A 27,895-nucleotide genomic window follows, 5' to 3' on the forward strand; every position below is an offset into this window, starting at 1 on the left:
GCACACAACCGCCCAACACTGGGCAGGCCTCAGGGAATGTCTGGGGCGAAGAGTCAGGCAGGGTAAACCTGGAAGGACGCCGAGTGGAGGGGGAAAGTGGTGGTGACACCGGGTGAGGTCAGTTAAGGACACTGTCCTGGTTCTGCCCCGGAGGCGTCTGAGGCAGTCAGGAGCCGCCCTCAGTCCCCACCATCTCTGCACCCTCCCCGGCTCTTCAGTCCTTGAGACTGAAGCTCAGAGATATGGGTCCCAAAGCCAATCAGAGCGCTGCTCTCAGAGATGGGGCGGAACCCCAAAACGGCGGGAGCCGGAGAAAGCGGCTCCAGCGACCCTGCCACGCCCCCCCCACTCCACCCCCCCACCCGGCGGCAGCCAATCGGCAGGGCCCGCCGGCAGAAAAAACGGTCCTGCTCTGCCTCGCTCTGCGCGGTCCTCGCTTTCAGCCACCCGCGCTCAGGCCATACGCGGGACCCCTTTGTACTCTTATTCTCTCTGCCTCCGCGGGCGGGCTGGGCCTGCATCCAGAGTGCCGAAGCGGGGCCTGGGAGGGAATGATTAGGCTATAGGGGCGGAGGAAGCGTCGCCAAATTACCATTTTCCCCTGACTGCCCAGGCCTTCCCCCTTAGGACTTAAGGCGCCCCCATGTCTCCCCAGTCTAGAGTCTGAGTTCAAACGAGGTGTACAGGCAGCGGCAGCAGGCAGGCGCCGAGTCATAGAAATGGATGAGATGGTCACATTGCAAACCTGGCCTACTAATGCCCCAGTGGTGTGGGTACCGCAGCCCTCTAGCAAGTGGCTGTGACAACCACATCAGAGGAGCTAGGGGGCTGACACTGAAGGAGAGGAGGCAATCCCAGGGTCAGCCTGAGGAGGCAGGAGGCAAAGAGAGCTGGTGTTGGTGTCAGGGAGCCAAGGCAGACCTTGGACAGTGCCCAAGGTGGCACAGCCGTTGATGCATCTGCCACCTTAACCAGGGCCATTTCCTCCACCAGGCTGGTTACTCATGAAACAGTCTCCACCCTAAAAGCACTACAGCCACTCTTTTGGCCTGAGGTAGCTAGAGGTGAGAGGTAACCGTGTGCCCCTACTTTCTGGACACCCACCAGAAGGGATGTAGGCCCAGGAGGTAGTCAGAGAGCAAAGATGACCCTGGAGCAGAGATGGGGCTACTTGAAGGCCCCAGGAGGAAGGAGAAAAGAAATGGGAAAAGAGTGTTATGTCATGTTAAACATTTATTGTTTTCTGCAGACTGACCTTGGTGTAACTCTCAAGCCAGGAGGGGACTGGTTAGTGTTCAAGTTGCTGAGATCTTAGGTCAAAAAGCTACAGAAAAGAACTCACTTTGAGGGAAAAGAAAAAAAAAAAAATCAACCATTATGAGGCAGTCTCCCCTTGCCACACCAATTCGAAGAGTCGAGGCTTCACACCTCATAACATGGTGACAAGAGCTCAGTGAAACAGAAGGTTTTACTGGGAGAAGAAAAAAGCCCTGGGGGTGGGGCAGTGGAGGGAAAGAGAGGAACGACAAAACTGGAAAAATAATAAAGGTCATTTTGGAAGCCCAGGAGGAAGTGGTCCTGGGAAACCTGAAGACATGGGAGATTCTGAAAGCCAAAGGGATTCAGCTTATCCTGATGAGGCAGGGTCCTGGGAATGAAGGAAGGGTGAGGCATGTCAAGGACCTGGGAGGCAAGGGAAGAACTGGAAGGGGGCCCCCAGGTGAAGAAAGGTATGGGATGGGGCACAGAAGTCCATGGAGAGGGCTGGCGGCTCCCAGGGTCCGGCGCATCAGAAGTTGGGCTTGTGCTTCTTGAGCTCCACCATGAGGTGGTGGATGTTGATGAGCTCGGCCCGGGCAGGCAGGGCTCGGAGCTGCGGCTGAGACAACACCCGGTGGAAGCGATGATAGAGCTGGATCAGCTGGGTCAGCGCTCCCTGCTCAGAGAAAGTCACAGAGGGATGAGAGTTGGGGTGGGCTAAGGATGATGATTAGGAGTCAGGTTAGGGCTCATCCGAACTTTGGGCACAGCTAGTAGTTGAAGATCAAGGGTCATCTGTATGATTCTGAGCCCAGAGAAAAGAGGGGGGAAAATCAGTGATGGGGTGGGGTGGGAGTGGGGACTGGGAACTGCAGGTCACCTGGATGATACTGGTTCCATTTTTGAAGTTGGTGAAACTCCGCATTACATCCTGACTCAGAGACTCCACTGAGGATTTCCAGGAACTACCAAAGCCACGGATTAGCTGAGTAACCCGGGCTGAGAGTAGGAGGAAAGAGATCATGGCTAAGTGATATTTGATCCCTCTACGTCTTCCCCAAGGCATAGCCACCCTCACCATGCAAGCCGTCTTTCCTAGTGTTCTCCCAACCCACTCTTTCCTGCTCGACACCCTCCCCATGTAATCTGTATCCTTGAATTTTTCTTTTCCATTCATCTTTCCACTGACCCCATCACAACCACCCCATTCTCAGACCTTCTTCCCCTCGAAGTCGTTCGGCTTGTCCACGCTCAATCAAAGCCTCAGCTTCCTTCACAAATGCCACCAGACCCCCAAAGGGGGGAGACAGCAATTCTTCAATGAATTCCTGTAGAAACATACACACATACAGAGTTGAGTTTACTGGTGTTGGCAGATTTTCCCCAATTCTGGCATCATGCCCAACTTGGTCCTTAGAAAACTCCCATAACAGAACAGCTAAACTCTGCAAAGGTCATATACTTTAAGACACTGCCAGACTCACAAGAAGTAGGGGAAATCTCCAAGGATTACCCTCCTCAAAAAAAAATTTTTTTTAAATTACATTTGAAAAAAATTGAGCTGGGAGCAGAGGGCTGGAACGAGAGAAGTGGACAACTGGGAGAGGCAGGGCTACCAGAAGGCAAGTGGCCATGGCAACTCTGCTATCGGGAAGCTGAGCCTGATGCTAGCCTTGAGTGGGGATGCTGAGCCTGGTCTCTCACAAGAGCCTCAAAGAGGTGCCAATGTAGACCCAGGTGGACGGCATCTTTCAGCTATTGCAAAAGGAGAGGTAAATCTTCTCTGAAATCTCCTTGATCCCAATTTAGGCCCCTATGACTGCTTAAGACCAAGAAAAGAACTCAAAGATCACCAGTCACAGAAGAAAGCAAGCTACCATGAGAGTCAGCACAGACAATAAGCAATGGACTTAGACCTCCAAAGACTGCCAATGTTAGAACTGTCAGATACAGAGCAGCTGTACATTCTGTAAAAACTGTTCAAAGAAGTTAAAGGTACAGACACAAACATGACCAATTAACAAGATTAGGAATGGAAAGACTTGAAACAAAATGGAATTTTAAAGAAATGATTTAAAAATTTTTAAAAAGTCAACTGGCTGAATCGCAGATTAGAAATACCTGGAAGCATGATAGAGCAAATTGGAATTTATAATTAAAGAACTGACTCAGAATGCAGCACAGACAGATAAGGAGATGGAAATTTTTGAGACACTGATAAGTACAGAAATCTAATGGTCTAGGCAGTGATCATTAATGCTACTGGCAAAAAGAGAGCCAAGAAGACATTATGTGCCCCTGATAGACGTACACACCACTACCTCTCAAATAGCCTTGTAAGAAAAATCTAATTGGAACCTGATCAAATCTTTCCATCGAATTACACATTTATGGGAAAAAAGGAACAGTTTAGGCATGCCACGGAATGCAGTCAGCAAAATCCAGACTGTACATCATTCTACATGACAAATGACTCCATTTCTTCCACAAATAAATTGCAGAGCGGGGCAGGGGGGTAAGATGGAAGGGAAATCTATAGATTAAAAAGAGACATGTGAAAAAAAAGAAAAAAAGAGAGACATGTACGGACGCATATGGATCCTGACTTGAACCACTGTCTATGAGATAACTGGGGATACCGGAATACTGGCTATTTTGAGAGTGTTTTTTTTCTTTTTTTGGCTGCACCACACGGCTGATCTCAGTTCCTCGACCAGGGATTGACCCTGGGCCACTGTAGTGAAAGCACCAAATCCCAACTACTAGACCACCAGGGAACTCCCTGAAAGTGATAATTTTTTTTAAGTGTGATAAAGTATTGTGGTTTTTAAAACACATCCTGATACAGATGAAGTGATAGGGATGTATGGGATTTAATTCAGGGACTTCCCTGGTAGTACAGTGGTTAAGAATCTGCCTGCCAATGCAGGGGACATGGGTTCGATCCCTGGTCTGGGAAGATTCCACACGCCGTGAAGCAACTAAGCGCGTGTGCCACAACTACTGAGCCTGAGCGCCACAACTACTGAAGCCCGTGCGCCTAGAGCCCATGCTCAGCAACAAGAGAAGCCATCACAATGAGAAGCCCACGCACCACAATGAAGAGTAGCCCCGCTCACCACAATTAGAAAAAGCCCACGCGTAGCAACAAAGACCCAATGCAAACAAAACAAAACAAAAAAAACTTTTTAAATTCAAAATCACTGTGGGTAGGGGGGACAGGTGGGAGAAGGATGAACAGTGAGTGTTGATACAGATGAAACAAAACTGTCTGTGAGTTGTTATTGGTTGAAGATCTGTGATGGCCCCTGGGAGTTCACCATGCTATCCTCTATATAGCATGTACATTTGAAATTTCCCAAAACACAGAGTTAAAATGAAAAAGCAAACAAACAAGTAAAAAACAATGGAAGGGAGGAAGTAAAATAGGAAAAGAAAAAACACAAAAACAAAAAACCCAACCCAAATAGTAAGATCTGGTAAGGTGAAAATGAAACTTTTATTCCATTTAAAAATAAACTACTTCCACTTAAAAATCTTTTGTGGAATCTAATACGGTACAAATGAACCTGTCTACAAAACAGAAATAGAGCAGAAGCAAAAAGAACTACAATCCTGCAGCAGGTGGAACAAAAACCACATTCACAGAAAGACAAACAAGATGAAAAGGCACAGGGCTATGTATCAGATGAAGGAACAAGATAAAACCCCAGAAAAACAACTAAATGAAGTGGAGATAGGCAACCTTCCAGAAAAAGAATTCAGAATAATGATAGTGAAGATGATCCAGGACCTCGGAAAAGAATGGAGGCAAAGATCGAGAAGATGCAAGAAATGTTTAACAAAGACCTAGAAAAATAAAAGAACAAACAGAGATGAACAATACAATAACTGAAACGAAAAATACACTAGAAGGAATCAATACCAGAAAAACTGATGCAGAAGAAGGGATAAGTGACCTGGAAGACAGAATGGTGGAATTCACTGCTGTGGAACAGAATAAAGAAAAAAGAATGAAAAGAAATGAAGACAGCCTAAGAGACCTCAGGGACAAAATTAAACGCAACAACATTCACATTATAGGGGTCCCAGAAGGAGAAGAGAGACAGAAAGGACCAGGGAAAATATTTGAAGAGATTATAGTCGAAAACTTCCCTAACATGGGAATGGAAATAGCCACCCAAGTCCAGGAAGTGCAGAGAGTCCCATACAGGATAAACCCAAGGAGAAACACACCGACACACATAGTAATCAAATAGGCAAAAATTAAAGACAAAGAAAAATTATTGAAAGCAGCAAGGGAAAAATGACAAATATCATATAATGGAACCCCCATAAGGTTAACAGCTGATTTCTCAGCAGAAACTCTACAAGCCAGAAGGGAGTGGCATGACATACTTAAAGTGATGAAAGGGAAGAACCTACAACCAAGATTACTCCACCCAGCAAGGATCTCATTCAGATTCGATGGAGAAATCAAAAGCTTTACAGACAAGCAAAAGCTAAGAGAATTCAGCACCACCAAACCAGCTCTAAAACAAATGCTAAAGAAACTTCTCTAAGTGGGAAACACAAAAAAAGAAAAGGACCTACGAAAACAAACCCAAAACAATTAAGAAAATGGTAATAGGAACATACATATCGATAATTACCTTAAACATGAATGGATTAAATGCTCCAACCAAAAGATATAGGCTTGCTGAATGGATACAAAAACAAGACCCATATATACGCTGTCTACAAGAGACCCACTTCAGACCTAGGGACACACACAGACTGAGAGTGAGGGGATGGAAAAAGATATTCCATGCCAATGGAAATCAAAAGAAAGCTGGAGTAGCAACACTCATATCAGATAAAATAGACTTTAAAGATTGTTACAAGAGACAAGGAAGGACACTACATAATGATCAAGGGATCAATCCAAGAAGAAGATATAACAATTATAAATATATATGCACCCAACATAGGAGCACCTCAATACATAAGGCAACTAACTGCTAACAGCTATAAAAAAGGAAATCGACAGTAACACAACAATAGTGGGGGACTTTAACACCTCACTTACACCAATGGACAGATCATCCAAACAGAAAATTAGTAAGGAAACACAAGCTTTAAATGACACAACAGACCAGATAGATTTAATTGATATTTATAGGACATTCCATCCAAAAACAGCAGATTACACTTTCTTTTCAAGTGCGCACAGAACATTCTCCAGGATAGATCATATCTTGGGTCACAAATCAAGCCTCAGTAAATTTAAGAAAACTGAAATCATATCAAGCATCTTTTCTGACCACAACGCTATGAGATTAGAAATCAATTACAGGGGGAATAAACGTAAAAAGCACAAACACATGGAGGCTAAACAATACGTTACTAAATAACCAAGAGATCATTGAAGAAATCAAAGAGGAAATCAAAAAATACCTAGAGACAAATGACAATGAAAACACGATGATCCAAAACCTATGGGATGCAGCAAAAGCAGTTCTAAGAGGGAAGTTTATAGCAATACAATCCTACCTCAAGAAACAACAAACATCTCAAATAAACAATCTAACCTTACACCTAAAGGAACTAGAGAAAGAAGAACAAACAAAACCCAAAGATAGTAGAAGGAAAGAAATCATAAAGATCAGAGCAGAAACAAATGAAATAGAAACAAAGAAAATAATAGCAAAGATCAATAAAACTAAAAGCTGGTTCTTTGAGAAGATAAACAAAATTGATAAACCATTAGCCAGACTCATCAAGAAAATGAGGGAGAAGACTCAAACCAATAAAATTAGAAATGAAAAAGGAGAAGTTACAACAGACACCACAGAAATACAAAGCATCCTAAGAGACTACTACAATCAACTCTATGCCAGTAAAATGGACAACCTGGAAGAAATGGACAAATTCTTAGAAAAGTATAAGCTTCCACAACCGAACCAGGAAGAAATAGAAAATATGAACAGACCAATCACAAGTAATGACATTGAAACCGTGATTAAAAATCTTCCAACAAACAAAAGTCCAGGACCAGGTGGCTTCACAGGTGAATTCTATCAAACATTTAGAGAAGAGCTAACACCCATCCTTCTCAAACTCTTCCAAAAAATTGCACAGGAAGGAACACTCCCAAATTCATTCTATAAGGCCACCATCACCCTAATACCAAAACCAGACAAAGATACTACAAAAAAAGAAAATTACAGGCCAATATCACTCATGAATATAGATGCAAAAACCCGCAACAAAATACTAGCAAATAGAATCCAACAACACATTAAAAGGATCATACACCATGATCAAGTGGGATTTGTCCCAGGGATGCAAGGATTCTTCAATATATGCAAATCAATCAATGTGATACACCATATTAACAAACTGAAGAAGAAAAACCACACGATCATCTCAATAGATGCAGAAAAAGCTTTTGACAAAATTCAACACCAATTTATGATAAAAACTCTCTAGAAAGTGGGCATAGAGGGAACCTACCTCAACATAATAAACGCCATATATGACAAACCCACAGCAAACATCATTCTCAATGGTGAAAAACTGAAAGCATTTCCTCTAAGATCAGGAACAAGACAAGGAGGTCCACTCTCACCACTATTATTCAACATAGTTTTGGAAGCCCTAGCCATGGTAATCAGAGAAGAAAAAGAAATAAAAGGAATACAAACTGGAAAAGAAGTAAAACTGTCACTGTTTGCAGATGACATCATACTATACATAGAGAATCCTAAAGATGCCACCAGAAAACTACTAGAGCTAATCAATGAATTTGGTAAAGTTGCAGGATGCAAAATTAATGCACAGAAATTTTTTGCATTCCTATACACTAATGATGAAAAATCTGAAAGAGAAATTAAGGAAACACTCTCATTTACCATTGTAACAAAAAGGATAAAATACCTAGGAATAAACCTACCTAGGGAGACAAAAGACCTGTATGCAGAAAACTATAAGACACTGATGAAAGAAATTAAAGACGATACAAACAGATGGAGAGATATACCATGTTCTTGGATTGGAAGAATCAATATTGTGAAAATGTCTATACTACCCAAAGCAGTTTCAGATTCAATGCAATCAAGATCAAATTACCAATGGCATTTTTTACAGAACTAGAACAAAAAATCTTAAAATTTGTTTGGAGACACAAAACACCCCGAATAGCCAAAGCAGTCTTGAGGGAAAAAAACAGAGCTGGAGGAATCAGACTGCCTGACTTCAGACTATACTACAAAGCTACAGTAATCAAGACAATATGGTACCGGCACAGAAACAGAAATATAGATCAATAACAGGATAGAAAGCCAGAGATAAACCCATGTACCTATGGTCAACTAATCTATGACAAAGGAGGCAAGGATATACAGTGGAGAAACGACAGCCGCTTCAATAAGTGGTGTTGGGAAAACTGGACAGCTACATGTAAAAGAAGGAAATTAGAACACTCCCTAACACCATACACAAAAATAAACTCAAAATGGATTAAAGACCTAAATGTAAGGCCAGAAACTATCAAACTCTTAGAGGAAAACATAGGCAGAACACTCTACGACATAAATCACAGCAAGGTCCTTTTTGACCCACCTCCTAGAGAAATGGAAATAAAAACAAGAGTAAACAAATGGGACCTAATGAAACTTAAAAGCTTTTGCGCAGCAAAGGAAACCATAAACAAGACCAAAAGACAACCCTCAGAATGGGAGAAAATATTTGCAAATGAAGCAACCGACAAAGGATTAATCTCCAAAATTTATAAGCAGCTCATGCAGCTTAATAACAAAAAAACAAACAACCCAATCCAAAAATGGGCAGAAGACCTAAATAGACATTTCTCCAAAGAAGATATACAGAGTGCCAACAAACACATGAAAGAATGCTCAACATCACTAATCATGAGAGAAATGCAAATCAAAACTACAATGAGATATCATCTCACACCAGTCAGAATGGCCATCATCAAAAAATCTAGAAACAATAAATGCTGGAGAGGGTGTGGAGAAAAGGGAACCCTCTTACACTGTTGGTGGGAATGTAAATTGATACAGCCACTGTGGAGAACAGTATGGAGGTTCCTTAAAAAGCTACAAATAGAACTACCATATGACCCAGCAATCCCACTACTGGGCATATACCCTGAGAAAACCATAATTCAAAAAGAATCGTACCACAATGTTCACTGCAGCTTTGTTTACAATAGCCAGGACATGGAAGCAACCTAAGTGTCCATCGACAGATGAATGGATAAAGAAGCTGTGGCACATATATACAATGGAATATTACTCAGCCATAAAAAGAAACGAAATTGAGTTATTTATAGTGAGGTGGATGGACCTAGAGTCTGTTATACAGAGTGAAGTGAGTCAGAAAGAGAAAAACAAATACTGTATGCTAACACATATATATGGAATCTAAAAAAAAAAAAAAAAAAAGGTCACGAAGAACCTAGGGGCAGGACGGGAATAAAGACACAGACCTACAAGAGAATGGACTTGAGGACACAGGGATGGGGAAGGGTAAGCTGGGACAAAGTGAGAGAGTGGCATGGACATATATACACTACCAAATGTAAAACTGATAGCTAGTGGGAAGCAGCCGCATAGCACAGGGAGATCAGCTCGGTGCTTTGTGACCACCTAGAGGGGTGGGTTAGGGAGGATGGGAGGGAGGGAGATGCAAGAGGGAAGAGATATGGGGATATATGTATATGTATAGCTGATTCACTTTGTTATAAAGCAGAAACTAACACACCATTGTAAAGCAATTATACTCCATTAAAGATGTTAAAAAAAAACTGCAGTGAAAAACTGATAAACTTATGAATTTCAAAATCTCTCTCTCAACTACTGATAAGTAGACAAAAAAAAAATCAGTAAAAATATAGGTGATGTGAACATCAGAATTAAAGAGCTTGATTTCCACACCTGACAATCAAAGAATACACAATCTTCTCAAACATACATGGGGGACTTTCCTGGTGGTCCAGTGGCTAAGACTTTGTGCTCCCAATGTATGGGGCCTGGGTTCGACCCCTGGTCAGGGAACTAGATCCCACATGCCGCAACTAAGAACCGGTGCAGCCAAATAAACAAATTTTTAAAAATTTAAAAATTTAAAAAAAACATTGGACATTTACAAAAGTTGGTCGTGTCCTAGGCCAAAGCAAATATAAACAAATTTCAAAAAATTTTCAAATTTCAAATATTCAGTACCAAAAGGCCACATTCTCCATCCACAATGCAATTAAGTTAGACATTAATAACAAAAAGATAAAAAACTACTTTTGTAAATTTTAAAACACTCCTCTAAAAAATCTCATGGATTGAAGAAGAAATGACTGAAATATAAAAATTCTTAGAACTGAATAATAAAAATGCTACATACTCAAACCTACAGAACTCAATAAAAGGAGTACTTAGAGGGAATTTCATAGTATTTTTTTTTAAATGGCAGTGCCACAATTTTTTTTTTAATTAATTAATTAATTTATTTTTGGCTGCGTTGGGTCTTCATTGCTGTGCGCGGGCTTTCTCTAGTTGCGGCGAGCGGGGGCTGCTCTTCGTTGCGGTGCGCGGGCTTCTAATTGCGGTGGCTTCTCTTGTTGCGGGGCACAGGCTCTAGGGCACACGCGGGCTTCAGAAGTTGTGGCGCGGGGGCTTAGTTGCTCCGCGGCATGTGGGATCTTCCCGGACCAGGGCTCGAACCCATGTCCCCTGCATTGGCAGGCGGACTCTTAACCATTGTGCCACCAGGGAAGCCCAGGAATTTCATAGTTTTAAATCTTCCTGGATGTGTGTGCTGGCAAGTTCTAAGATACTTCCAAGGAAGAGATCATTTCAATCTCAAACTCTTTCAGAATAAAAAGAATGAAGAAATACTTCCTTCCCACCTTCTTCTACAAATCCAGTATGACTTTGGTACCAAAACCACACAAGTACAAGTACAAGAAAAGAACATCACAGGCCAATCTCACTTCTGCACAGAGAAGCAAAAATTCCATATGAATTAGACCAAATCCAGAATGGTTTAACATTCTAAAATCTACAAATGTAATATACCACACAGTAGATTTTTTTTTAAATTGAAGTATAGTTGATTTACAACATTGTGATACTTTCAGGTGTATAGCAAAGTGATTCAGATATAGATATATATACAGATAGATATATACATTCTTTTTCAGATTCTTGTCCATTATAGGTTATTACAAGATATTGAATATAGTTCCCTGTGCTATACAGTAGATCCTTGCTGTTTATTTTATATATAGTTGTGTGTATCTTAATCCCAAAGTCCTAATTTATCCCACCCATGACATAATAAATTTTTAAAAACTTAAATATATGATTACCTCAATGTATGCAGAAAAAGCACACATTCTTGATTAAAAATTCAATACCCATTCATGATTTTTTAAAAATTAATAACTTTTGGCATACTAGGGATCGAAAGGAATTTTCTTCACCTGATAAAGGATATCTATAAAAAACCTACAACAACAGTACTCTTAATGCGGAAATGATGAAAGCACTCCTTTTAAAATTAGGAAGAGATAAGCATTCTCACTATCACCACTTCTATTCAACCATTCAGCTTTGTACTGGAGGTACTAGCCAATGCAGTAAGAGAATAAAGACATAGAGAAATTAAATACATAGGGATTAGAAAAGAAGAAATAAAACTGTTACAATTCAGAGATGATGAACGCCTACAAAGAAACACACACACACACCTCCAAAAATATTATTAGAAATAATTTAGGGGACTTCCCTGCTGGCGAAGTGGTTAAGAATCCGCCTGCCAACGTAGGGAACACGGGTTTGATCCCTCGTCCAGTAAGATCCCACATGCTGCAGAGTAACTAAGCCCATGCATGAGCCACAACTATGGAGCCCGAGTGCCACAACTACTGAAGCCCACGCAACTAGAGACCATGCTCCACAACAAGAGAAGCCAACGCAGTGAGAAGCCCGCGCGCCGCAATGAAGAGTAGCCCCTGATCGCCGCAACCAGAGAAAGACCGTGAAAGCCTCCACGCAGCGATGTAGACCCAGCACAGCCTAAATAAGTTAAAAAAATTAAAATAAAGTTAAAATGATACTTAAAAAAAAAGAAAGAATTTAGGAAGGTGGCTGGCTATATAATCCATGTACAAAAATCAACAGCATTTCTACACACCACTTCAAACAAGTAAATTTCTTTTTTAAAACACAATATTTAAGGAACAACAGTTTATTTAAAGGACAAATCCTAAAAGAATAAAGTCCAAACAGAGAGAAAAAAAAATGTAGTTATTATTTCTAGTAATTCCTAGTATTATTCTTAGTAATTATCCCTAAATAAATGTAGATTTACTTCTAGTAGGAAAAACTATGATAAAAACTCTTAGCGCAAGAGTGATTAAAAGGAATTTTCTTAACCTGATAAAGGGCATCTACAAAAAAACCTACATCTACATTACTCTTAATGAGAAAATGATAAAAGCATTTCTTTTAAACTCAGGAACAGGATATTACTCAACTATTAAACTGTCATAGAGGTCCTGGCCAGAAGAGTAAAAGATCAAAGACATAAGAAATTAAAGGTAAAGAATTGGGAAGGATTTATGTATTCCTAGTAGGACTAAAGCTACATATTACACCTACCTAGGAGCAATTCTAACAAAAGTTTGCAATATCTTTGTGCTGAAGACTATAAAAGGTTATCAAAAGACAATAAAGAATACATTTAAAAATGTAGAGAGGGGCCATCTTCCTGGATGGGAGGTTTCAATATCAAAAAGTATCAATTCTTCTAAACTGATCAACGCAACTACATTCAAAACCATTAATGAGCTTTTCTGAAAACTTATAAGCTGATCATAAAATTTACATGAAAAATCAGAAGGCCAATAATACTCAAGATAATGATGAAAAAGAAGGTAGGAGAGGGAAGTCCCTGGCAGTCCAGTGGTTAGGACTCCGCACTTCCATTGCAGGGGCATGGGTCCAGTCCCTGGTTGTGGAACTAAGATCCCACAAGCTGCATGGTGCCACCAAAAACAAAACAAAACAAACAAAAAAGAAGGTAGGAGAATTTGTCCTAAAAGCATGATAATTAAAACTGTTTTGCAGGTAGACAAATTGATCAATGGAATAGACTAGAGGCAAGAGGCACATGTTTGTGGAGTTTTGCTGTGTGACACAGACAGGACTACAGATCAAATGGGGAAAGAAAGGGACTTCCTATAAATGGTTCTAGGCCAATCATTTTTCCAAATAGAAAATAATTAGTTTCCTACCTCACATCATACACAAAAATCAATTCTAGGTAAATTTAGGGCTTAAAAGTAAAAAGCAAAATTCTACAATATTAAGAAGAAAATGCAGTATAATATTTTCTGGCTTTGGGGTAATTAGGGATTCCTTAAACAAGACACAAAAATAAGGATTATTAAATTCATCAAGTTACAATTAGAAATTTCTGTTCATCATAAGACAACATAGAAAAAGTAAAAAGGGGAATTCCCTGGCAGTCCAGAGGTTAGGACTCTGCACTTTCACTGCAGAGGGCCTGGGTTTGATCCCTGGTCAGGGAACTAAGATCCCACAAGGCTCGCAGAGCGGGCAAAAAAATTTCTTTAAATAAAATTAAATCAAAAAAAAAAAGTTAAAAGATAAAACACCTCCTGAAAGGTATCTGCAACCTATACAATCAACAAAAGATTAGTAGGTAAATATATTAAGAACTCTTATAAATCAGTAAGAAAAACACAAACAGCCCAAGTTTTAAAAGGTCAAATGCTGACAGACATTTTACAGAAAAGAAAAATTTGTATGGTTATTTAACATTTGAAATGATGCTCAATCTCATTAGTAATCAAGAAAATGCAAATCAAGCTCCCAGTGAGACACCTACCAGAAAGGCAAAGATAGTCTGATCTATCGTATGTTGGAGAAAATATGACTCATTGAAAATTCTTATACATTTCAGGTAAGGAATAAACTGGTCCCATCACTTAGGAAAACAATTTGGCATTGTCTCATAAAGTTGAATACTAGCCTTCTCTAGATGCAGCAAGCCTACTCCTACCTCCAAGAGATATTCTTTTTTTTTTTTTGCGATATGTGGGGCTCTCACTGTTGTGGCCTCTCCCGTTGCGGAGCACAGCCTCCGGACGCGCAGGCTCAGCAGCCATGACTCACGGGCCCAGCCGCTCCGCGGCATGTGGGATCTTCCCGGACCGGGGCACAAACACGTGTCCCCTGCATCGGCAGGCGGACTCTCAACTACTGCACCACCAGGGAAGCCCCAAGAGAGATTCTTGATAAAACTTTTGATATATCTATGTGTGCTAAAAGACATAATTGTTCATAAAACAATGCTCACAGGAGCAAGAAACTGAAAATAATCCAAATGTCCTCTGTTATATTCACACAATGTAACATTATATTGCAGTGAAAAAGAATGAGCTACATGGGCTTCCCGGGTGGCGCAGTGGTTGAGAGTCCGCCTGCCGATGCAGGGGACACGGGTTCGTGCCCCAGTCCGGGAAGATCCCACATGCCGCGGATCGGCTGGGCCCCGTGAGCCACGGCTGCTGAGCCTGCGCGTCCGGAGCCTGTGCTCCACAACGGGACAGGCCACAACAGTGAGAGGCCCGCGTACCGCAAAAAAAAAAAAAAAAGAATGAGCTATAGCCATACGTCATAACAGGACAATACTAGAAAAATTATGCATGAAATAATCCTGTGATTCTCGCTTTTATGGCACTCAAACCCAAAACCAAATAGTTAGTTTTTGCATATCTATAGCTCTATTTTTGTTTTACTTTTTTTTTTTGGCCACACCATGCGGTATGCGGAATCTTAGTTCCCCAACCAGGGATCAAACCCGTGCCCCCTGCAGTGGAAGCACAGAGTGCTAACCACTGGACCACCAGGGAAGTCCCTATGGCTGTATTTTTAAAAGCCAGGGCATGATAAAGACAACGTTTAGGTCAAGAGGTGCCTCTATGTGAAACGCAGGGTGATGGGGTGGGGTTTATTGCCAAGGTGTGTGGTAGGTTCATGGATGTCTATATCATTAAAAAAATACAAAAGAAGGGCTTCCTTGGTGGCGCAGTGGTCGAGAGTCCGCCTGCCGATGCAGGGGACACGGGTTCGTGCCCCAGTCTGGGAAGATCCCACATGCTGTGGAGCGGCTAGGCCTGTGAGCCATGGCTGCTGAGCCTGCCCGTCCAGAGCCTGTGCTCCGCAACGGGAGGGGCCACAACAGTGAGAGGCCCGCATAGCTAACGGCCCCTTCTGTCTCTCTGTCTCTCTCTGTCTCTCTCTGTCTCTCTCAACTAAACAGCACATGGGACTATTTCTTTCCTCTTCCCCATACCCCTACCTGTGTCCGAGCATTGAGCAGCTGTTGGAAACTTTCAACCTCTTTGCTGTCATCCGCAGCCCGCTCCTAAGGGAAGACAGAGGGAAATCTCAAGTTTGGGGAGAAGCTGCCCTTCACGTCAGAATATCCCCTTCTCCCCACATTTACTGTACATAGCCAGACGCTGTGCCAGTCTGCAAGAATAAAACACCAAACAAAGCCAGCATAATCTTTGCCCTCGTGGAGGTAACAGAGCAGTGGGGGGAACCCAAATTCTCCAGGGAGGGAGACAAGGAGAAAGGGCTTCAGGTACCATCAGCACCCCCAGCATCATGTCGTAGTTGTTGATCAGAAACACAAGCTGCTCCTTCCTTGAGGAGAACTCGGCTGCCACTCGGAGGACAAAATTCTCCACCTCCACCTGAAAAAATGAGAGGAGGAGGTGACAGGAGCAGGCAAGGGCCCCCACCTCACACTCCAGCCCCCTGCAGCAGCGCTGTGGCTCGGAAACCTCTCCCAGCCGCCCCTCACCTGTAGCTGGCCTAGCAGCTGCATCGTCCGTTCATTGGGAATCGTCTGATTGATGCTGACAAGAGCCGAGGAGAACTCTGCATAGCGGCGTGTGATCTGGGAGAAAGAAGGTAGGAAGAAAAATCAAGCCAACCCCCTGGCCCAACCCATGAAACCCCCAACTCCCTTGAAGCTGGCCAACCGGTCTCTGGGTGACTCCCACCTCCAATCCCTCCCCCCACAGTGCCCAACCCACCCTGAGTCTGACCACACTCCCAGACTGCCCCTCACGCAGCGTGGCTAGCTGTCCAGCCAGGCCCATGGACACAACCGTGAACCTGGGTGACCCCTGCAGCGAGGCTTCGAGCCCTGCCTTTGAACAGCCCATTACCCCTGCCCGCCCTCACGTAGTGAGGCCGAGTGTCCAGCCCCCCGAGGCGCTGAGGGTCAGTGCTGCGGACACTCTGGACGTTCATCTCCAGGATCAGTTCAAACCGTGGCCACAGCAAGGTAAGCACTTGTTCCCAGTACCTGTGGGCTTGATCAGAATCAGAGATCTGGCAAGGAACGTCAGGGGTGGGGGCCAGGGGGAGGGTGTGTGTGCGGGAACCCTGATCGACAGGTGATAGCTGGTGGAGGCTGGAGTGGGTGTGAAAGGTGAGTCTGGAAGCAGCAGTACTGCCTCTAGACAGACAAATGGGAACAGGGTCAATGGTTCAGGTCAGGAGGAGCCCACGGGTCAGAGCAGGCTGGTGCAAGACCAAAGATTTCAAGGCCAGTGGGACATCAAGGACCAGAACTCAGCGACCTGTCCAGGGCAGGAACATCCCTCTTGGCTGCAATGTTGCGGAATCGGAGGACAATATGGATACAGAGAAAAACAGCAATGGCATCGTAGCAGTCAGTGAGGTAAGACTCCAGGTGTTTCTGTGATTTAGGAACAGGCAGGGGATTGGAAGAGAGCATCTGTTACTTTGCTTTTCCCAGTGGCCATGGACAGATGCTTGTGCTCCCCTAGGGACGTGGCACTGGGGAGGGGATCTAAATGGGAAATGCTCCCTCCTTCCCTGCCCACTGGCCACTCGGGTGGTCCTGCAGCCTTGCTCCCCAGATCTAAGATCACAAGCCCATCATAGCAGAATTCAGGGCTGAGCACCAAGGTTTAGGGGCCCCTGAGTTTTCAGGTGCTGTCACCTGTGTGTCCCCAGGAGCCTCTGGGACCCCAAGCTTTGATGGTTTCAGGGGAATCACACAGCGAGGACGTGGCTCATGCATTTTAGAATGAAGGGATCCTGGTTTCAGTAACCCCAGGGCTGTGACCTCACTGTGGTGCTGACAAGAACTGGGGACAGAGTTTTAAGAGCCCGGGAGCGAGGGAGCCTACCAGGGTCATGCTGAGCGTGCGGCCCATGACTGCGTGGAAGAGGTCGTGTGCAGCCGAGCCAGACACAACGAAGAATTCACAGATGAAAAGGTATTCACGGCAGGAGTTGTCGAGGAGGGCGTAGTGCTGGCTGCGGAAGAGGGCCTCGAAAGGATACTAGGATGGAAGGGGTAAGAAAAGAGACAGACGGGATGGACCCCAGTACCAGCAGTCCATGGACACAGCTGGGAAATCAGCAAACCTGGGTAATGGGAGCTCAGGAGACCCTCCCCATCTACCCCTAGTCCAGGCTGCGAAAGAGCATCCTGAACGGGTACTGAAGAGGTAGGGGGAGGGGGGGCACGAGAAGACGCCGCCTCCACCTGCTGTTGCTGCTCCCATATCCTCCTTCACACCTGCCTCATGACATATCACCCACCTCTCCCCTCTGTACACCCTAAGTCAATGGTCCCAACCCTCTTATCACAGAACACTGGGGTGACTGGAGAAGGGGACTCCCACAGGCCTGCAGTGGGGGAAGCTTTGCCCTGAGGTCTGTACTCGGAGTTCTTCCGCCCCCACCCCCACCCCGTCGGCTAAGGCTTGCTCCTCCTCCTACCCTCTGTTCTCCCCGCTGGGCGGTGTGGGGCACAAGGATGGGGGCTTCCAGTTCAGTGGGGGAGATGACAGAGCCCCGGGTCCCCAGGGTGAAGATGGTGTTCCTGCTGCGGAGGGATGGCTTTGAGAAGAATCGTGGCGAGTTAGAGTCAAGGAAAACAGTCACATCACAACTGTGATGGAAGATCAAAGACTCAGGACCTCCAGGGGCCCCCAGCAGCCAGACACAGCCCCAGGGTCCCTCTTTCCCAGTTCTGGGGCCCCACTTCACCTCACATCGGTGAATGAGCCCTAAGGAGCCTCTACACCCCCTAACATCATATGCAAAACACTGTGTCAAGATGATTTGTGCATTTTTCTGGGGAGGGAGGCCACAGCCTTGATCACATTCTCAAAGGTTTTGGTCCCACAGAAAAAGGTAAGCAGCTGTGCCTTGGAGGCTGGAGCCCGAAGCCCCCTCACTCTCCAGACCCAGCATGAGGGCCCCTCAGCTCCAGGATATCTTTCTTGGCTGTATCTTCTACACCCATTAGATCATCCTTCTCAGCGACCTCCTCATACTAGAGAAAAGAGCAGAGAGAACTGGGAACCATCGCTTCCCAAAGTGCAACAAAAAAATGTCTTTTTATCCTGTCCCCCATTGCCCCGTAGCTGCCCCTCCCCGCAGCCCAGGGGCCCAGGACTGCCTCTCCCTCCGTGGCCTCACCTGCACCTTCATGAGCCGCCCCAGGTAAGAGCGGTAGTAGGACAGGTAGATCTTGCTCAGTGTCTCCACGTACTCGTCCCTGATCTCCTTTGCGGTGGCCCGTTCGTTGCCCAGCAGGAACTGATAGAAAAACCTGGAGATGCCAGGGACCAGTCAGTCTCCCTGATGGCCCAGGATGCCCAGCATCATGCTGGGCTGCTCAAGGGCTCCGAGGCCACCCCCAGCCCTTCGTTTGGGCGACAACCTGTACTTCAGCAGGGCCGTCTGGGGGATCTGATAGTTGGTCATTGGTTTTCTGAAGGAATAGATCTTCTGAAGGATGAACTCTCGGATCTTCGTCACTGCCTAGACATGGGGGACCAAACACAGGGCATGAAGCTGCAACCTCACTGTTTGGGAATTACTGAGGGAAAGAACAAATGTTGGATATGGAAGGAGGAAGAGTAGAGAATACCTCTTTGATATTTCTTAAGACTTTCAAGGGAACCCAGAGATGTGCTCTGCTAGGTAAAGTCAAGGTGAAGTTCTTGGGCACAGGCTACAATGAGCTTTGCCAGGGCAATTCAGGGTGGACTTCTCAGGGAGGCTGGATTGAGTAGTCTCTAGGGTATCCACCCCCCTCCCCACCTTGATCCGGAGCCTGTCGAGCACGCCTCGGACGTCTGCACAGGCCGCTGTGCCCCTAGCCTCCTGCTCTCGGACTGCAGCTGCCTTGGCATCCAGCTCCTGCAGCTGCTCCAGGAACCGGGGCTCTGTGACTGGTGCCTCCAGAATTGCCCTGGGGAGCAAGGAGGGGTGGGATGGGGGAGGAGGGAGACCCAGACACCCCTAGACTCTAAACCATACCCCTGGCATCCAGCCTCTGTCTCCTCTCCCTTCTTACACTGCATCATAGAGTCAGGACACACATACAAAGTTTTCTGTTCCTAGACACACACACCTCCACCACCCACATAAGCCTTGGACCCCCTTCTCTACGCCCAACCCTGGATGATTCCTAATCTTTGATGCCTAAAGCCTGCATCAAGGTTAGGAAACACTGTCAACCCACTCATCAGTTTCTGGAAGTGACATGATGGAGACCCATGTGGTAAGTAGGGTAGGTCGCTCCAGCCCATCTACTTGGTACAGACATTATGCCCCTTCAAACTGATGACTCACGTGACCAGAGCAGAGGGCACCACCAGACCATCGACAAGCTCCCCGAGTTTCCCCCGGACAGCCTGGCGGTTTCGAAGCCGAATGTTCATGGCTCCTGACTGTTCCTGCAGTGTCCGGATCTCAGAGCTGATGGAGCTGAGATCACTCTGAAAAGCTCCCAGCATCTGCTCCATGCGCTGGGGGAAGGTGGAAGTGTTACTGAATGGCCATAGGGTTGGTAGGGGATGAGGGGGCCACCCAAGTTTCTTGGTAAAATCTCCAGTATTTATCAGTCCGAGGGTAGTGGATGATAAGGGAAGAGGTACCTGAAAGATCACTAGCAAATAACATCAGTCATAGCGGCAACAACAAAAATGGCTGCTGAGGTCACCCTGAAAGTGACTCTAACTGTCCCCGCCTGAGGCTGATGACGTAAAGAAAGGTCCCAGAGACCATGATCTGGGCTCAGGATTATGAGGGTTACTAACCTCAAGGACAGCATCACAGGCTGTGATCTGGTTGTGCAGAGATGCTATGTTTTCACTCTCTTGGATATCTGACTCACAAAAAGTCAAGGGGCCTCACTGTGGAGATGGAGATCCTCAGACCCGCAGGACCCCTCCAATTTCTCCCTGAGGTGACATAAACCTCAGAGAGAAGATGGCAGCCCCAGCTGGGCTGTCAGCACCATGCCCCCCAAAATGCCCATTTTAATAACACCACCCTTTTTCTCTGCTGGAGGATACAATCCCGAATGGATTTCTGCTCAATCTGCTGTAGCTCCAGCTCAACCTGCTTTGAATAGTGACGGAGATCCACACCCTGGGAGGACAGAAACGTGACAGGTCAGGAGGGAGTCAGTGAAGGGATGCTGGAACAGAGTCAATGAAGGACTAGAGAGTAAGACACCAAGGTGGTATTAGAAGAGCAAGAGATTGTTTTCTTCTTCTTTTCTCTGAGGGGAGGGTAAGTGGAGGGACAGATTAGTATAGTGGAAAACCTCACCGTTTTAAGAGCTTCCTTTACTAACTCATCCTCCAGATTCGCCTGAATGTGAACTGCAAATAGAAGTTCATCATAAGGGTCCATCCAGCTCCTCCACAGCTCCATCCCCACATTGAACATCCACTAACCCCTGCCCTAGTACTTCCAACCCCCATGCCTCTCAGGTTATAGGAACTGCATCCCCCCACCCCCGTGCCATCACTTACCATCCACTTCATCCAGGATGAATTCATCAGAGGTGATGTCCAACTCTCCAAGCTGCAATGGCTCCTGAAGACCCGGACCACCCTCCTGGAGAGGGACAGGTTAATGGGAAAGCAAGGGGGAGAACAAAATACAATGGGATAATCACCAACCCTTCAAGTGGGGGAGAAGGACTTTCACTGGGGAGCCATAGGTAAATACTGAGTCCAAAAATTCCAAAAGCCTCATATTGTCTCAGTCTTACTGACTGGGGCTGATGGGTAGGGAATATGCCCAGCAGACAGGCAACCCAGAAAGGGCGGAGGTGACCAAATGAGGAAAATTAGGAGATGAAGAGGACAGAGCAGAACCTGCAGTTGAATTTAAGATCTCTAGACTCCTGCTATCTTAGGTGTTCTATCATCATCCCACTCGGGAGCCCCAGCCTTTCTAGAAATGCCAACTAACCTATAGTGTTTACCTACATGCCAGAGGCCATCTTATTTGTATTCATTTGCCTAATCCTAACCGACAATCTATACAGTAGGTCTTATTTTCTTCACCTCATAGGTGTGGAAAGTGATGGCACAGAGGGACTAGTTAACTTGCCCAAAGACACACAGTGTAAGTGGCAGAAATGGAATTAGAACCCAAGCAATCTAACTCCAGAGGCCATGTTCCTAGCCGTTACTCTACACTGCTTCTCTATTCTGCTCAAACATCTGGAGATTAACTGAAATTGTGGCCCCAGAACCTGAGTCTCGGCCATTCTGGTCCCCGCTCAGTTTCAGGTCCGATTCCAGGAAGGTGTATGGAGAGCCAAACCGGTAGCATCACCGGTAGCAGCCGAGCTCCCAACCTTGTGCCTAAACCCAGCCCAGGCCTTTCTGACGTGAGGAGATCGGACGAGACTCTGGGGGAGAAACAGCCCTGCGTTCTCACCAGCGGGCCCTCCTCCTCCTCCATATCTGAGGCTCCGGCCCGCAACACCAGCTCCCGGGCGGCTGCAGCCATGGTCGCAGCGGCGGCCATTCCGCGCAGCCTCACTTCCGGCAGCTGTCAGGCGAGTCTGTTCCCCGGAGTGGAACTACAAGTCCTGGAGTGCCTTGCACTGCGCGAAATCGCTCCCAGATATTTGAGTTAAATTGTTTGCCTCCAGCCTTTCCCTTTCAGCTCTAACCGCTTCACCCAAGTGCAAATGGGAATCGGAAGTCTTAAGCACGATCTCAATCCGGAACCCTCGTTGCTCTCACACCCAAGAACTTTACGAACACGTAAAGAAAAACCGCACCGGAAGTCTTGGCTCCCAACTCAGACTCTTGCACAGTTTCCGGAAACTCCTCATCAAGATCGCTCCGCCCCTTCCGACGGGTAGTGATATAGTGCTGGTACGTCACTTCCGCTCTCTCTTCCACTGAAGGCCTACACGCCGCCGCTGGGGCCGCCGCCATGGTAAGACTGGAATCGGTACGGGGATCTGGCGACATCGGAACCGGGGCAAGGAAGGTCTGCTGTCAGGGGGCCGAAAATGTCCTACTCTGGGGGCCTGCAACTTTCTGTGTGGAGCCTTGGATCGCATCCCTGGAAAAGGACGACTAAAGACATCCAGTTCTGGGGAGTGGGGCCGGAGGAAGTCATTCCGCGGGCGCTGGAAAGGCTTGGGCGTGAGTGGGGCCCTCCGGCCTCCGCCACTCAGAGTGTACTTTGGGAACGGGCAGGAGACGTGCTTCCTCCCGGAGGTTGCGTTTTTCCAAGCCTGAACACTTGATGCTCCTGCTGTCTGCAGGACTGAGGAGTTTGTTGTGTCGTGAAAACCTGACGGGGGCTTCTTGCTCTCTGTGTGACAAGCTTAACGCTCGTGTTTGAGGTTACAGTTTAATAGTAGTTCACGGTGTCTAATTTCTCCCCGAATCTCTGTCAGTCTCTAGTAATCCCCGAGAAGTTCCAGCACATTTTGCGAGTACTCAACACCAACATCGATGGGCGGCGGAAAATTGCCTTTGCCATCACTGCAATTAAGGTAAAGTAGGGTAAGGACTACTTGGGTTGTAAGTGAAACTTGGGTTGTTAACAATTGAGCTTTCGTTAAGGCAAGGTGGAGGAAGTCCCAACCAGATCACCACATCTGCTGGGTAAAAAAAGAATAGTTAAGAGTGCAACTAGTTCCCTTAACCCCTTAACAATATTTGCCCGAAAAGGTAAGTGATAAAAACCAAAGAACAGTCTCAGGTCAAGCCAATGTATTTCACCTAGGGAATGGAGAATGGGTTTGGTTGTCTACCTGAATTCACTAAAAACTTCCTGGACCATCAGCCATCAATCAGCTTGTAAGGTCCGTGCTAGATTTGGTTTCTGCCGCTCTCCCCCAGTGCATCATAACAGCAACTCTTCCTGGGAAATGTGTATATCCTAGGAATTGGATTATTGTACATTTTGAAGGGTGAGTAGAAATGCTGAGAGATTCTAAGTTGGGAGATGGGAGGTGTCACTATGTCATGACAGGACACCATTATAAGTATTTTATAGATAGGTTGTTAATTTAAAACAGTACATCATAAGCTTTTCTTTATAAGATCCATCGCATTTACTTTTTCATTCTGTAATTCAAGGAGCACAGCTTTCATACTTAAATGGTACATATGAAGACTGCTGCCTTCTGTTCTGTGAAACTAGTAAGGCAGTGTGGAATACAGTACAGGCTTACCTCATTTTATCGTGCTTAGCAAGAATGTGTTTTTTGTGGCAGCCCTGTCTCAAGGAAGTCAGTTTTCAATAGCATTTGCTCACTTGGTGTCTCTGTCACATTTTGGTAATTCTTGCAAGATTTCAAACGTTTTCATTACTGTGTTTGTTAATGGTGATCTGTGATCAGCGGCCTTTGGTGTTACTATTGCAAAAATATTTAGACTTGGGGCTTCCCTGGTGGCGCAGTGGTTGAGAGTCCGCCTGCTGATGCAGGGGACATGGGTTCGTGCCCCGGTCTGGGAAGATCCCATATGCCGTGGAGCGGCTAGGCCCGTGAGCCGTGGCCGCTGAACCTGCCCGTCTGGAGCCTGTGCTCCGCAACGGGAGAGGCCACAACAGTGAGAGGCCCGTATACCGCAAAAAAAAAAAAATATTTAGACTTGATGAAGACTCAGGTGATGGTTACCACTTTATAGTAATAAAGTATCTTTTAATTAAGGTATGTATGGGGTTTTTTGAGACATAAAGCTATTGACTCCCTTAATAGATTACATAACTTTTACATGTACTGGGAAACCAAAATATATTGTGTAGCTCCCTTTATTGCAATATTCACTGTTTGGCATGGTCTGGAACTGAGCCCACTGTATCTGTGAGGTTGCCTGTTCCCTTTTTAAAGGCTGTAGGTGAGATAGTGAAAATAAAAGGTGAGCATGGTTAGTAGGATACTTCTGTTAAACCCTTCCTCTGCCTCTTTGAAATTAATTAGTTTGTTATTTGTTAGCTTAAGTATGTGTCAACCTTTGTAGTCAGCTTAAAACAGTTTAACCAAAGCAGTTTCTGATACTTAATGAGTTTTTTTTTTTTTTTGCGGTACGCAGGCCTCTCACCGTTGTGGCCTCTCCCGTTGCGGAGCACAGGCTCCGGACGCGCAGGCTCAGCGGCCATGGCTCATGGGCCCAGCCGCTCCGCGGCACGTGGGATCTTCCCGGACCGGGGCACGAACCCGTGTCCCCTGCATCGGCAGGCGGACTCTCAACCACTGCGCCACCAGGGAAGCCCTTAATGAGTATTTTTATAAATCTTTTTATTAACTTGATGCCCTACTTATCACTGGGAAAGATTAGATATAGACAGGTACTAGGACCGTTGCTAATTGTGTGGAAAGTCAGCCTTTGCTGGCTCTTCCTCTGGTGAGACAACTGAAGCTTGCAGGTGGTCTTTTGGGGGGGGGGCAGTTTTTAGCTATTACATATAGTGCTATTACAAATGTTCTAGTACATGTACATATACATTCTTAAAGAACATCCATTTACATTTCTGGTAGGTATATAGGACATGTATATGTTTAGCTTTAGTAAATACTGCTAAACAGTTTTCCAAAGTGGTCGTATCAGTTTACACTTTCTACCAGAAGTGTATGGGAGCCCTGTTGCTCCACCACCTTTGCAGGTGGTCTTTTGTTAATGATCTGGAATGTAGGGCGGGGTGATACTTAGAAATTGGAAGAAAGTTGCCGGGGGGGGGGGGGGGGGGGTTGAGTATAAGGAGGGGTTCCTCAAAAAAATGTACTTACAGGAGCAAGGTTAATTGGCCAGGGAAAGGTGAAGTATTGAAGTTGGCACAAGCAGAAGAGGGTATTTGCTGAGAGGTAATACACACCTGCAAGGTTATTCTGTGCCATGATCCCTTTGTTGTTTTGTTTCCATTTGTCCACTTTGGCTATGAATATTCCTTAAGGCTGGTTGTTCTGCTCTTTCTCTAAATCAGGATGATAACTGTTGTCTGCGGATTGTTTGGAAACATGGAGGGGGTTGGAATTGGTCACAATGACTGGGTTTCAGAGACTAGTATGAAGTTAGTATCAACTCTTCTGTTATAAGGTCCAGGCCCTTGAGCTACAAAGATGAGAAAGTGATGATTTCCTGTAGTGTATTCTTCTGGATGGAGAGAATAAAAGGGTGGTCTGCTTGGGGCAGAGTAAAGGGGATCTGTGGGTCTAACTTAGGAGGTTGGCAAGCCAGTATCTAAATAGGGCTTTCAAAAATCTTAGCTTGACAGCAACTTTTTTAAAAACTTGTTAATGGAAAGTTTTAAACACTTAAAAGTAGAAGGAGGGGCTTCCCTGGTGGCTCAGTGGTTGAGAGTCCGCCTGCTGATGCAGGGGACACAGGTTCGTGCCCCGGTCCGGGAAGATCCCACACGCTGCGGAGTGGCTGGGCCCGTGAGCCATGGCCGCTGAGCCTGCGCGTCCGGAGCCTGTGCTCCGCAACGGGAGAGGCCACGATAGTGAGAAGCCTGCGTACCGCAAAAAAAAAAAAAATAGAAGGAAGGGAAAGTTTGAGAGAGACTTAAGATCCTAGTCTCTTCCAAATCAATCTGGTAATTTGACTTCCTGGTCACTTTCTTACAGAAAGGAAATGCCATCTATTTCAGTTTCCTGGGGCCCTTGTAACACAGACTTGTTGGCTTCAAACAACAGAAACTTAATCTCTCAGTTCTGGATGCCAAACATCCTTGGTTTCTTTGTGTTACAGCTGCATCACTCTAGTGTCTCGCCTCTTATCACATGCCTTCTTCCCTCTGTGTCTGTGTCCTCTCCTTTGATAAGAACACCAGTCACTGGATTTAATCCAGTATGACCTCATTTTAACAAACTATATTACAAAATAAAGTAACATTTTGAGGTTCTGGATGGACATATATTTGGTGGGACACTATTCAACCCAGCACACAGTCCTTCACTATCCAAGTCAATTTGGCTTGTGAATTCAGGTGGCAAGGAGTACCAGTGGTGGTGGTGATATGATGCCACTGATTTAAGTGTTTGTTTATTTTGATCGTGCAGTGACCTGCCCAAAGGATCATGGCCCGTCGCCCTTAGACATCGTGAGCAACTGACATTCCTACCCCTTAATCAACCCTATTAATTCAAAATACCCTAATCTTGCTGCCTTGGTGCTACATCAGCTCTGAGGGACATCAGCTTCATTCTCCACGATGCAGAAATGAGGAGGTGCCATTCTTGGATGCTGCTGTATTGTCTGAACAGCAGCATTTACACTATGTCCGTATGCTGGGCAAGTGGGGAAAAAAGATTCTGCTTTCAAGGGGTATATGCCCCAAGTTCTCTGGTCCAGCCCTGCCTCTGAACAAAACTTTTTCTCTTTTAATGATTAGGCTTTGTATCTGGAAAAGTATAAGACATTAGGTTATTTTAGGACCTACCTTTCTGTGCTTTTTGAATCATGGGTCTACAAAGGAAACCCAAAAAATCAGACTCATCCGACTCTGAAACCTTTCCTCAGGGTGTGGGGCGAAGATATGCTCATGTGGTGTTGAGGAAAGCAGACATCGACCTCACCAAGAGGGCAGGAGAGCTCACTGAGGATGAGGTGAGGACAAGGAAGGGGGGCTGGGGGTTGGGCCTATGGGGAGGGGGCGGGGAGACCATCTGGACCTGACCCTTGTCCTGCCTGCCAGGTGGAACGTGTGATCACCATTATGCAGAATCCACGCCAATACAAGATCCCAGACTGGTTCTTAAACAGACAGAAGGACGTGAAGGATGGAAAATACAGCCAGGTGTGTATTAAGATGGGGGAGATTAGAGAAAAGCAGGGTGTCCAGTTAGAATTGGTCATAGGCCAGGGGGTAGAACAAGCATACCTCACCATCTCCTCTGTATCCAGGTCCTGGCCAACGGTCTGGACAACAAGCTCCGTGAAGACCTGGAGCGACTGAAGAAGATTAGGGCCCACCGAGGGCTCCGCCACTTCTGGGGGTGAGTGGGGCGGGGGTTCATCTCTGCCTGTCCCTAGACTCCCAGGGAATTCTCATGCTCTTTTTCCAGACGTTTGTATGGTGTAAGACCTGTAACCCTTCTCTTTTCTCACCTGCAGACTTCGTGTACGAGGCCAGCACACCAAGACCACAGGCCGCCGTGGCCGCACCGTGGGTGTGTCCAAGAAGAAATAAATTGGTGGGCGTTGTCTGTTAATAAATAGTTTATACAGTTATGGCTTCCTTCTTTATGGTTCTTTGCATTTTTCTGGAGA

At 45.6% G+C, this 27,895-nt stretch overlaps 2 protein-coding genes across 5 annotated transcripts; one reads left to right on the forward strand and one right to left on the reverse strand.

The window, feature by feature from the left end:
- Positions 1–1,215: 1,215 nt before the first annotated feature.
- Positions 1,216–22,403, reverse strand: VPS52 (VPS52 subunit of GARP complex). Of its 4 annotated transcripts, XM_004267745.4 has the most exons (20): positions 22,095–22,396; positions 21,176–21,260; positions 20,970–21,022; positions 20,711–20,786; positions 20,453–20,520; positions 19,986–20,161; positions 19,452–19,602; positions 19,069–19,169; positions 18,825–18,957; positions 18,621–18,678; positions 18,120–18,253; positions 17,522–17,677; positions 16,946–17,064; positions 16,545–16,668; positions 16,159–16,254; positions 15,941–16,048; positions 15,649–15,714; positions 2,477–2,588; positions 2,141–2,259; positions 1,216–1,936 (listed from the first exon to the last, which is right to left on the reverse strand). In XM_004267745.4, exons 1-20 carry the CDS (start codon positions 22,182–22,184, stop codon positions 1,790–1,792), a joined length of 2,172 nt encoding a protein of 723 aa, XP_004267793.1. In that variant the 5' UTR covers positions 22,185–22,396; the 3' UTR covers positions 1,216–1,789. The 4 variants fall into 4 exon arrangements, with proteins under 4 accessions (XP_004267793.1, XP_033280150.1, XP_033280151.1 ...); XM_033424259.2 differs by lacking the exon at positions 20,970–21,022; XM_033424260.2 differs by lacking the exons at positions 21,176–21,260; positions 22,095–22,396 and having other exon boundaries at positions 20,453–20,524; positions 20,970–21,028.
- An 81-nt stretch (positions 22,404–22,484) lies between these two features.
- RPS18 (ribosomal protein S18) lies at positions 22,485–27,856 on the forward strand. The gene is made up of 6 exons (XM_004267744.3): positions 22,485–22,604; positions 23,074–23,172; positions 27,146–27,232; positions 27,321–27,422; positions 27,530–27,621; positions 27,740–27,856. Exons 1-6 carry the CDS (start codon positions 22,602–22,604, stop codon positions 27,813–27,815), a joined length of 459 nt encoding a protein of 152 aa, XP_004267792.1. The 5' UTR covers positions 22,485–22,601; the 3' UTR covers positions 27,816–27,856.
- Positions 27,857–27,895: the final 39 nt, after the last annotated feature.

The sequence above is a fragment of the Orcinus orca genome, chromosome 10 (genome assembly GCF_937001465.1).
Source record: "Orcinus orca chromosome 10, mOrcOrc1.1, whole genome shotgun sequence".
Lineage (NCBI taxonomy): Eukaryota > Metazoa > Chordata > Mammalia > Artiodactyla > Delphinidae > Orcinus > Orcinus orca.